This window comes from Lagopus leucura, unplaced genomic scaffold (genome assembly GCF_019238085.1).
Source record: "Lagopus leucura isolate 7727_CA_CO unplaced genomic scaffold, USGS_WTPT01 Super-Scaffold_100012, whole genome shotgun sequence".
Classification (NCBI taxonomy): Eukaryota; Metazoa; Chordata; class Aves; order Galliformes; family Phasianidae; genus Lagopus; species Lagopus leucura.
The window spans coordinates 9,596,962-9,608,265 of NW_024962267.1; the positions used below are offsets into that span (position 1 = coordinate 9,596,962).

The 11,304-nt window shown below is 41.9% G+C and overlaps 1 protein-coding gene across 1 annotated transcript; it reads left to right on the plus strand.

Annotated features, from left to right (window-relative positions):
* Nucleotides 1-3,831: 3,831 nt before the first annotated feature.
* Nucleotides 3,832-11,240, plus strand: FAM237A (family with sequence similarity 237 member A). The gene is made up of 3 exons (XM_042874722.1): nt 3,832-3,929; nt 6,393-6,808; nt 10,787-11,240. The coding sequence occupies exons 2-3, from the start codon at nt 6,400-6,402 to the stop codon at nt 10,924-10,926; spliced, it is 549 nt and encodes a 182-aa protein (XP_042730656.1). The 5' UTR covers nt 3,832-3,929; nt 6,393-6,399; the 3' UTR covers nt 10,927-11,240.
* Nucleotides 11,241-11,304: the final 64 nt, after the last annotated feature.

Consider the following 11,304-nt stretch of genomic DNA (forward strand, 5'->3'; position numbering starts at 1 on the left):
CTTTCCATTTATGGAATCTCCATCTCCTGCTAATAGAATATAGGCTCCTCACTATTTGACCTTCTAGCAGAAATTGTTTGAAACAGCCACACAACTTTTCAGACAAGTTCTGCATTCAGAGACTTTCACTCTCCTTTACTAGGCAGTAGTGAAACTCCATGTCCTGACTTGAAGCCCTCTAAAAAAACATTTTAAAAATTAATAAAAAATATCCACAAACAGACTTTGGACTGAGCATAAGTATTTCATTTCCAAGAAGCTCTTAGTTATTTTTGTCAGGAAGCCAATTTTTATCTCCTGCTTAAAAGTGAATTTGCAAAGGTTTAAGTGGGAGTTAGATCCCCATTTTGCCTTTGAAGATTTTAAAAGAGAGCAGGGGGCAAAGAAGTATTTTCCATGTATAAAACCCAACAGACCTTGGAAGGGGGGAACCCCAAAGAATCACAAGTTTTGTATTTGCTGTCACTTGACTGGATATCATTAAAAACTTTGGATAATAAGGAACCCAGAGAAGCAAAAAATGAAATTTCAGCTAAACGTATTTCTTAATTTCTCATCTAAACAATGAGACACATTTAAGGCAACATCATCTTATAAAATTTAATATTGGCTTTACAGCTGACTGCTCATAGGAGCTACAGGCAAGGGATGCAGTATGAGTACCATCATCCTTTGCTGCCTCTCAGTCTCAGTGCTGAATGCAATTTTTAAAAAATCTGTAAAAATGCTCACATTGCTCAAGCAACTGTAAGCCGTTGTCTGTTAGCTGGCAGTGCTAAACCACAGTGGAGGGCTTGCAGGGAGCAAATGCAAGAAGGGAGAGGCACTGTACATAGTTGTTTATGCCCTTACTCCATTCTAAACAGAGATATCCATGAGATGCCATTCAACTATTCTTCCTACTCCTACAGTCCGATCATTTTAGCTTGTACTTATAAGCTAAACATGATTTCTGTAGTGTTAAAGGACCTGAAATCTCTCTCTCAGCTGCGCATTCAAGAAGAAACTTTTCTTGATAAAAGTCACCTTTTGCAAATGACTCTGGATATGACCTACATACTATCTGAATTAAATTTATTGATAAGCTATGGAGATCCACCAAGGACATGAACGTTAGCTGTCAGGGGAATACATCCTGCAGTACAGGGAAATAAAGATTATTCATAGCCTAAAAAGGGCACAGAAAGCTTTACTGAGAGCTCATAGAAGGGTTTGCCATCTCATTCAATTCTACGTTTCTTTTCCACTAGAAGGTTGAGGTGATGAATCCAATTAACAAAAGCATCATTCCCAGAAATAGAATGTGAGTGCTTTGGTACATAGGGAACAGAGCACAGTAGGCTCAGGAAGTATCTGTGGAGCCAAGTATTTCATCTGGAGCAGTATTTCCCTTGAGCAGTGACTCTCATTTCTCTGAGAACACCTAGTTCAGCACCCTTGAGTCTACCTGAAAGACTCTGAATGGAATGAAACCAGTGTTGTTCTTGGTCCAAAACTAGATAAAGTGCTCCTCAGAAGGGAACTCAATTAAATAAACTCACTTCTTAACAATGAATCCAGAAAGGTTCCAGCTTGGCAGAAACATATCAACTCTCAAGAAACATTCTGCATTTTCTTTTACAGTTACAGCCTTTTGCTTTACACTCCACAGCAAACGTGCAGCCCTTAGAGTACTTCACCACAGATCTACAGAGCAAGTAAAAAACATTTCTATAGCACCTAGTCCTATGCTAATTGGGTCTCCTGTGCCCAGGCCAACAATAAACACGAGGAGCCTCAGAACCTTTACAACTCTGGGGCTGCCTTCAAGTTGCATCACAACACCCACATCTTACAGCAAAGCTTTCTATTTTCCCTTAACCAGCTCAACCCTCACACACAAAAGCTAAGAGAAACATGCTTGTTATTCAATTCTTCCACTTGCCAAGGGGGCTCCAGAAAGCACAAGGGCCCAAAGTCAGCTCCAACAGAGCTGACTTTAAAAATGCTTGAGGATCCCTTTATTCCCAGAACCTGAGAGAAAACAGGCTTCTGGAATAGCCTGTGCTTGATAACAGTACAAAGCAGAAATATTGGAGTTCCGTCATGGAATAAGAGACCTTCCCTCTTTTATCAGGTGTTACACTTTTTTTTTCCCCCCACAACTCATCAAATTATGAAGGAGGGTAATTGAAATCCACATTGGAGCTGGCTCTGAGCAGCCTGGGCTAATGGTTGGTGACCCTGCACATAGCAGGCGGGTTGATATTAGATGATCACTGTAGTCCTTCTCAACCCAGGCCATCCCATGATTCTATGTCTCAAAGGCAAGGTATTGCACTTTGCTGCCTCTTGAAGTCTCTGTTAGCATTTGGTGCCTCCCATTTCCTCATTCACAACTCAGCACTTCTTGAAAAAAATAAATGGAACATCTGCAAATTTGCCAAAGTCCTACAAACATGGTTAACTATTGGTTCAGGTCAGATGCTTTCTCACTACTCCGAAGTTTGTTTTGCTTCTATTAAGAAAGAGTACTTTTTACACACCATTCACTCTCACATGGATTGAATCAGACTGAGAAAGAAATAAAGCACCAGAATAATAACTGTTTATTCTTATGGAGACGTTGTAAAATTATGAGTTAGTAAAAGAATGTGCTTCTCCATTTCTATGAACTAAATTCACAGAAATATGCAAATTATAAGTATACAGATAAGTAACAGAAAAAAAACAATCACTGCTTTAGGCCAACTTCTCAGCTGGTATAAAATAGCATGGCCCCCTGAGTTCAAAGATAAACCTGATGCTACTGAGGCACAGGTTCTCATGGAGAAAGAATTGTGGTTAAAAGCACCACGACAGAAAGGAGCTGCCAGTTAGTCTTGAAAAAACATGTTGCTTCCCAGTTGGTATGGATTGGTGTAGCTGCACTGACTTCAGACAGCCAGCAGCATGCTACATAATTTGGCCTGGAGACAACACAGAGTTATGAAGAAGAACAATGTCACTCGCCCTATTTACTTCAGGTAGCTAGAAGTTGGAAATTGGTCAGTAGCCTGATCCTGGAGCACCAGATATTTGTACTGTGTGGATTATGCACGTCATGGGACAGCTGCAGCGCACACCGAGCATGGGTAGAGTTACCACTCTCACGCTCAGCACAGCTCGCTCAGCAGAGCTGAGCACAGTAGAAATGGATACAGCTGAGAACCTCACAGAAAGGAAGCACAACAGCAGTAGATCACATTGTTAATAATTTTATGCGGAAAAAAAATGTAGCCCGAGCCCTGCCCTTTTGGAAGGCACACAGCCTGGGTGGCTCTCATTTACATAGGCTTGTGTGAATTGAGCTGCAACCAGCAGCTCAGCCTCGTGGCTGCAGTTAATTCCTTTACTGGGCTCTTTTCAGGATCTCCGCCTGGGTGCCCAGGAGAGCAGGACCTGCTGCTGTAGAGCTGAAACACAGGCAGCAAATACCACTAGATGTGCCGCAAGAATCCTTCCCCAGAGAGAAGGGTGGAGGACAGGAAGGGGACACCTCCAGCAGCCACGCACAGCGAAGATGACGATTGGGGGCTAAGCCTGGTCCAGACAACTGGAGCTCCAGCATGGGGACCTCCTTCTTACCCTCAGTACATCACTGCTGGGAGAGAAGACAAGGAAAGGGCTGCCTCTTGGGCAAGTACCGGCTATGGACCGTTCTTCACCGACAGCCCACTCCCGCGGGGCAGAGGAGTGGAGCACGCCTTATAGCAGCTCATTTTCTCTCGGAGGGGAGGGAAGAAGCGGCGAGTGCCCAGGAACAGCGGCCAGGGCTCTGGGGGTGGGGGCTTTTCCCCGAGTCCTGACGTAGAAAGTAAGCCGGGATGCCCGCCCCGGCTTCTTAAGGAGCGCGGCGGCGGGTGCGGAAAGCGCCCTGCCCGGCCCGCCCTGCTCGCCGGAGCGCCGAGGTAAGTAAGAGCTGCGGGCGGCGGCGGGCGCGGGGCGGCCGGGCAGGGCTGGGGGCGCCCGCGGGCGGTCCCATAGCGCTCTGATCCCTGCCGCCGGCTGCGGCGTCTTTACGCTCCGGGATCGGGTGAACGGTCTTAACTGGGAGCTCCAGTCAGGGGGACGCTGATAACCAACGACATAATTAACTTTTTTTTTCATTTATTGTACGGCACTATTCATTATGTGAGGCAGGATGGGGGGGTCAGTTAGCGAGGAGAAAAAGAGAGCCGCGAGGTGTAAACAGCACCCACACACGAAAGAAATTTATGGACAGACCGATCCTAAAAGTTGGAGTGAGCATAGGTAAGGCACTAATGAAACGCTATTTCGCGAGCACCTCTCCAGCTCCTGGCTACTAAAATAGATGCCGAGGCTTGCAGAAGGCTGGCTGACAGAAATGCTCCTCAAGTTCGGCCAGCACACAAGGAGCAGCAGGGCTGGTACCGGCCCTGCTCAGCGCTGCCCACACCACGCCTCGAACGGCACAGCCTCCCAGCTGCCTGCCTACAGCAGCCGCTTGGGTTTTTGTTGTTGTTGCTGGTTTTTTTTTTTTTTTTTTTTTGCCTCTGACGAGCCCAGAGTCTCTCGTCTTGCCCAGCTCTGTAACTTAGAATGTTTCCAAAAGGAGATTATAGGGAGAGGGGGAAGGCAAAGCAGCCATTGATATAGCCCCTGTCCAAATGACAGTTAATCAAATTCAGTGTAACTCCTTAACCTGAACTATTTGCATAGGTTTCCTTCAGTTATTTCTTAAATTAGGTTTCTTCCAAGTTTTTCTTAAAAAGAATCTTACCAGGCTAAGTTAGTTATGCCCCTCTAAAAAGTCGAGGTAAGCAGATCTATGCACACACACAGGTGCCTGCTGCCCATTGCGAGGGCACCACTAGGGGGAATGAAGTAGTGACTCACAGCATGTCCTCAGATTTGCCTCTCAAAAAGCAATCCAAATCTGCTTTGAGCAACAAGGTACAGGGGAATTACACTTCTGGAGATCCTGGTAGGTGCACAAGGTCGGTGCTGTTACGAACAACTGTCCAAGCAGCAAGGGAAGTGCATTCTATCCCTCTTCATTAAATGCAAGTTTGAGATTCAAGGCTGTCAAGTCAACTTTCCTCACTAGATCCTAATTCAAACTGAATAGAGAGTTTACTCTCCAATTGCTTACAATTAAATACTTCCAAAGTCCTCAGAACTTGACCATGGAAGCAGACTGGGTGCTAGAGAAGATCATCACTGTCAGGACTGAAATCGCAGAAGAGCCCTTCAGACCTGCAATAATATATGCTCAAAAAAAGCAGCTTAGCCTTCCCTGGTCTTGCACACAGGCTGTGGCCAGGCTACTTTCACACACACACAACCTCTTTGTGTGCACACATCTGCCTTTGACATCTTTCTTCGTAGAGCAGAAAGACACTGCTTTTATTTTAGAAGAGTTGCTGATTAAGTTAAGCTGGTTAAAAGAGGTAGCTTGTCCTTTCTCCATTAAAAGCAAAAAAACCTCAACCACAACCAGTTACTTGGTTAATCAAACCAAGACCACAACACGTTGAGTTGTTGCTTTTAAACAGAGTTGTTTGTGCTAAAAACTCAGATGCTGGTTTCTACAAACAGGATGCTCTCCTCACACCATGATCTAAACTAAGAATAAACCCCAAACTTGTTCCACATCAGAAATAACACTAGCGACATGTTAGAAAATTCACAATAGAAGCAGGTGCTATAAATGAAATCTGATGAAGGCTACTGGGCCTTTCTGTCCCCAGAAGGTTATTATTCTCCAGATTTCTCCCCGTGTTGCTGCTGCTCATGAAGTTTCAGGATGTGAAACGCTCAGTTGTCAATTATCATTGATCTATAAGCATCTGTACATTTATATACATGAATATATATATGCTGTACAATACAGATGCTGTACTATGTCTTTGCTATACCCTCTTTCCAGAATCATTCTGCATTTTAGCAAGTAAAACACTCCTGCTCAATGGATGATTTTGCAAACTACCATTAACTCATTAGAACATGCTTTCAACAGTTTTCTGCCTGCACCTGCAGATCCCTGGGAGTCTGCAGACTATTCTAAAGGACTTGGAGAAAAGCAAGACTTTCAAAAGACAAAAATGAATAGATCTTTACTGGAAGAGTTTAAGGATCTGCAGATCTGCCAAAAACTTTCAATACTAAGAACTTAGAGATAAATGAGTTTATCACAGGGATCTGTGTTAACAACCGTAACAGTTTTAACACATGCTTCTGCAGCACAGAATAATGCAATTCCACTGTATTTATACAAGAAAGCATATTTGGATTTTTAAAGATAAACTACTATGAACATCAAGTGCCTTCTATGTAGTGTAAGGCACAGGGCTTTGTGCCTGAATCTAATGGTGATAAGTTTAAGTTATATTGGTTTTACTATGTTTCAGTGACACAATGGATTTTGGTAACAGAGGGAGAATCCACTGCAACATGAGGCTCACCTACTCTCTGCTAGTCATGGGAATGTTGTGTGTGACACCTTCCCTCTGCCATAGCCAGATTGATCCACTGGCTCTTGGGCGAGCAGACCCTCAGTGCTGGGAATCCTCCTCAGTTGTCTTACTGGAGATGAGGAAGCCTCGCATTTCTGACTCTGTCAGTGGCTTTTGGGACTTCATGATCTTCCTGAAGTCATCAGAAAACTTGAAACATGGGGCTCTGTTCTGGGACCTGGCTCAGCTATTCTGGGATATTTATGTGGACTGTGTGCTCTCCAGAACCCACGGCCTAGGAAGAAGACAGCTCGCAGAAGGTCAACAGAGGATCACTACTCTACCTTCTCAGTTCACAGGGCGAAACCAAGGTTACTACTCCTTTAATATATCTCACAGGCAGTAAACAGTGCAGGAAAGGATGAAAATGTAGGCTTCTATTGCTGTGCAGTAATAGCAAAAAAAAATTCTTGATTTTCTAATAATGGAGACTTAAAAGCTGTCATTAGAGTTCCATTTTATGAGAGTTGGGCAGAAAAGGCAAGAGTAGAAAATAAAACACTGGAGGACTCAAACTAAGACAGCAGCTCAGCAACTGAACAAAGATATTCTTCAACACCAGCAATTTAATCAGCATTGTGCCACAGACAGGCAAGTGCCAAGTTCCTCATTCTGAGAAGTACGTTAGTCCAGGAACAGTCATACTGGTGCTGCTGGGGAGAGCAGCACTCCTTCAGCAGAAGAGCAAGGATATGTTTAATTGCCATTTCGTAATCAGCAACTACATGGTCATATTTCTAGGTAACTTGGTCCAACATGTAATGGAAACAAAGCTAGCACTCAGGTGCAAGCAGGCTTTCAGACACAGCTGTAAATTCAGGAAGAACAGGATCTATGACACTAAAGTGCTGCAATTCCTTATCACTAGGTTCCCTACCTAAGAGCAGAATCCACAGAATTAAAGAAAGAATCTCCATAGGCAGTATGGCAAGAGCTGGTACAGTAGGATCCACAAAAGGTAGCACGTCACTTAGCTTCCCCGTTCCCAATGGAAAAATATAGCACAGCTTTTTCTAAATCTCATTTTTCTACAAGGCTTCAGTTCTAATCCTGCTACCAGTAGGTACATCTTTCCTGGAAAAGATCATCTTTCAGAAAGGGACAGTGCTATGCTTTGAAAGGATTCAGATCCTTATCACCACTTCCTAAATCAGTGTATAAATTACTAGGATTGGAATAACAAAGAATAACAAATAATACAAATAATAACAAAGAACCTCTCCAGGCAGTTACCTCTTCAGATGTCTCTGAAGAAGAAAGTGAAATTAGCATTTTTTCTGTCCCAGTGACACTATACCACTGGACAGTCCAGCTCTTACCCACAGATCTTAATTATGTGTGCGTGTCTATCAGAACATAGGACTCAATAAGAAGAATCAAGAGGTCCTTTACACCCATTACTTACAAAGAGTATCTTAGCCATTAAGGTAGGAGATGGGAGCTGTGTTTAAATCAATCCCCCCAGACTGAAGAGGAACTTGTGCAGCAGCAGTTACTAAACAGAATCAAACAAACATTATCTCACAAAAGAAACAAACTGCTGTCCTGGTAAGGCCAGTACTTGCACTTCTGGGTGTAAGCAGAACGTAGCTTCAGTACTGCTGCCTCATGAGTCTTTTAAAAGCTGGGAGAACAATCAGGCAAAAGCAGCTGATGAATTTTGTCTTTTCCCCAGGATTACAGCTTTGAATTTTGTTGCCTAAGTTCCCTGAGCTTTTTCTTTGCCACTGGCTCCTCATGTCACGCTTTTACTTTCCTCAATAAACAACTAGTCTTCAAACTAGTAGTCAAGATTAAGAGCAACAGCATGATATCTTTTGAAGTACGATTTTTGTTTTGTGATTAATACCAACTTTTGTTTACTCTTATACAAAGGGATCTTAAGATACTACTAAAGATTCATACTTTAAGAGAAACACAAACTCCTCCCTCCCTCCCCTCTTCTCTCCCATTCTTTGACTTCTTTGTTTTGTAAATCGCAACCAGCTGGTCTGGTTTCACTGCACAATCGATTATCATCAGTTGGAAGCAGGCACCTTATAGCAGAGTTGACTAAATTTTATTTCTTCGAGGAGCTAGCTAATCTCTCATTCAAGTCTCCCAGTTTCTTAACAAAGTCAGCTGTTTTAATCTTTGTAGCCTTGACCCTACCGCCTTGCTTAGTGAAAGCAGAAAACAATTGTCAATAATTGCAGAGATAAATCACACCCTAGAAAGTGATGAGAAATTGAACTACTACTTATTACGTAATGCAAGGATATGTACAAGCCTGTTTTCTTATCTCAAAGAGTAGCATTAACTGCATTTGGATGGCTTTGTGTTCTCCATTCCACATCTACATGGGCAGGTATGAATTGGTTTCAGTAGGCTAGTTTTAGAAGGGTCAACCAGTGCTGTTACTTCTGCAACTGTTGATAACTTCTTTGTTTGAAATTTTTTTCATCTTAAGCATTTATAACAACTGCATTTTAATTATTTTTTTTTTTAATGGCAAACCATCATAAACCAGAAATAATCTGTAAGTTACATACACTGTAGTTCTTCAAGCATACTGAACTAGAAAAAACAAGACAGCTCTGGACTTGGCACAAAAATGCTGGTGTTAAAGTATCATTATTGTCATCCTGACAGATTTCTGAACTAGAAGACAAATCCCATGAGATCATTGTGAAGATTGAGCAATACAGAACCAGAAAATGGCTTGGGCTAAAAGGGACTGTAAAGATCACCTAGTTCCGACTCTCAGTAGTAGGAAGTAGCAAGAACTAAGCTTGATATAAAACAAAACAAAACAAAAAAGCAAAACAAACCTGCAAAGCCAAGAAAACTAGGAAAATCTTTGGTAAAGCTTGCAAGTAGCAATGAACAGAACTATTCCAACACATCTAAGAAGCACCTCCATAGTTCTTCAAACTTTGCCTTTTGGGAAAACAAATCTGTCTGACGATGTACTATGCCACTGGTAGAACTAACTCTGTTTCAGGCTTACAGTCTTAAAACAGCACTGTTTTCTGAACCAGATCAGCCCTGCTTGGCTCCTGATCGTAGCTACCAATAGGTCTACAGATACTCCACACAATCCACAAAAAACACAACTCAAATACAGCAATTTTGATTTTTGTTATCTGACAAACTATCCCAATTTCCTGAAACCCTACTTAAATTAACTGCATAAAAACTCCCTTGACAGTCTACAAAGAAGCACTAGCCACCTTTAAATTAAACAGGGAAAATCCTTTAGTTATCTGACCAACGTATCTTTCATCAACCATTCTCCTTTCCCAAAATGCAAACACTACAAAAAAAAAAAAAAAAGTTCCAAAAAATCACTTAATACATTACAACAGAGCAATACAATTAAATACATCATAGCTACATCAACTTTCAACAAGCCAAGGCAAAACTTCAAAAAAAAAAAACCGCACAAGGAAAATAAAGCTTTTGTACTTACAGTAAATCTTCATGAAGAGCTGCTGTACAAGACACTCCTCAAGGCGCGTAGCACAATGCCACCATAAATAATTGAAGATTACAAATTAAAAAAATACTCTCTACCAATTTTCTGCCTCTCTCCTCCTCACCCAGCAGTCTCTCTACTACCTCATCACTCAGAGTGACAACAGCTGTGCACCTCTCTCACAGATGCAAGTAATTAGGCTCAGATGAGCTCTTGCACATATCCCAACTGCCAAGGATAAACAAGTTGTTGTCCCAGTTCTGCTAGGGTGCTAAGGAGAGTAGAGAGAGAAAGACTGCTGTATTAAGTATTTGAGGTCTGGTAAGTAAATGCATATTGTCTTAATCCGTTACTTTTTCAGAAGGCTAATATGTCAAAAATTAATAAAGCCACTCTGTTGGCTCTTAGAGATTATTGCTAAGAAAATATTCTATAGGTCCTCAAGGAAATAATAAACTCGCTACTAAATAGCAAAAGAGATCTCATTCATTGTGCAGAAAGATCAACAATAAGCCAATGAGTTTGTAAGATTGTGTGGACTCTAACAGGTAACTCTAACCCTGCTAATTACAAGTGGAAAAAGTTCTATAGGAAGGCTAAAAACAAAGGGAAAGACCAGAGTGGTTTGTCAGTGAAATGCAACTTGCAGATGGAGAAATACAACTATCACCAAAATGAAAGATTTAGGGCTACGACATGCAGTTACTACTGAGAATACTGGGATAGCAACAGCTAAAGATAGAGGAAACATGAATGTTAGAAACTGAGCACTCAGCAGCTCTTGGTCATTTTGAAATTAATTACTTATATGTGTTTTAATATCGCTTTTCAGGGATGTTCACTCATACTCAGAGGTCACCAGTTCTGAGGAAGAAAGACTTGTTTGAAGATTTAATAAAAAGCCACAAGCAGAAGAGTAAATCTACGTTACTTGGAAGAATCACTGGAGAGCTAGGGGAAAAGAGGAAATGACACGCTTCATCCAAGATCTCAACTTGTAGTTGTTTTTTTTTTAAACTATTTCTCTTCAATTTTTGCAGTTTAAGTCTCATTGGTGTTCATTTACAGGTGGACAAATGCCTATAACTAGTACTGTATCTGATTAACTCCTGGCTTGTTGTTTTGTTTTTGTGTTGTCTTTTTCTGAAGTGCCTATGAATTTAGTCTCCCTAATAAACTGCATGGTTTATAAGCAGTTGCCTGCTTCAATCTGTATGTATATCAGGCTTTTTGTAATGCATGTGATCTACTCACACTATTTTCTTTGGAGTGCCAAAGCAGGAAAAAACTAGTCCTCCAATGAGACCTTGACAAACAGAGCAGGAAGTTGACCCCAAACCTCCCCCATTG

Excerpts from the sequence above, each read along its gene's own strand:
- FAM237A (XM_042874722.1), top strand. The coding sequence starts at position 6,400 with ATGGATTTTGGTAACAGAGGGAGAATCCACTGCAACATGAGGCTCACC. Across the intron at positions 6,809-10,786 it reads GTTCACAGGGCGAAACCAAG|GGATGTTCACTCATACTCAG; the intron begins GTTACTACTCCT and ends ATCGCTTTTCAG.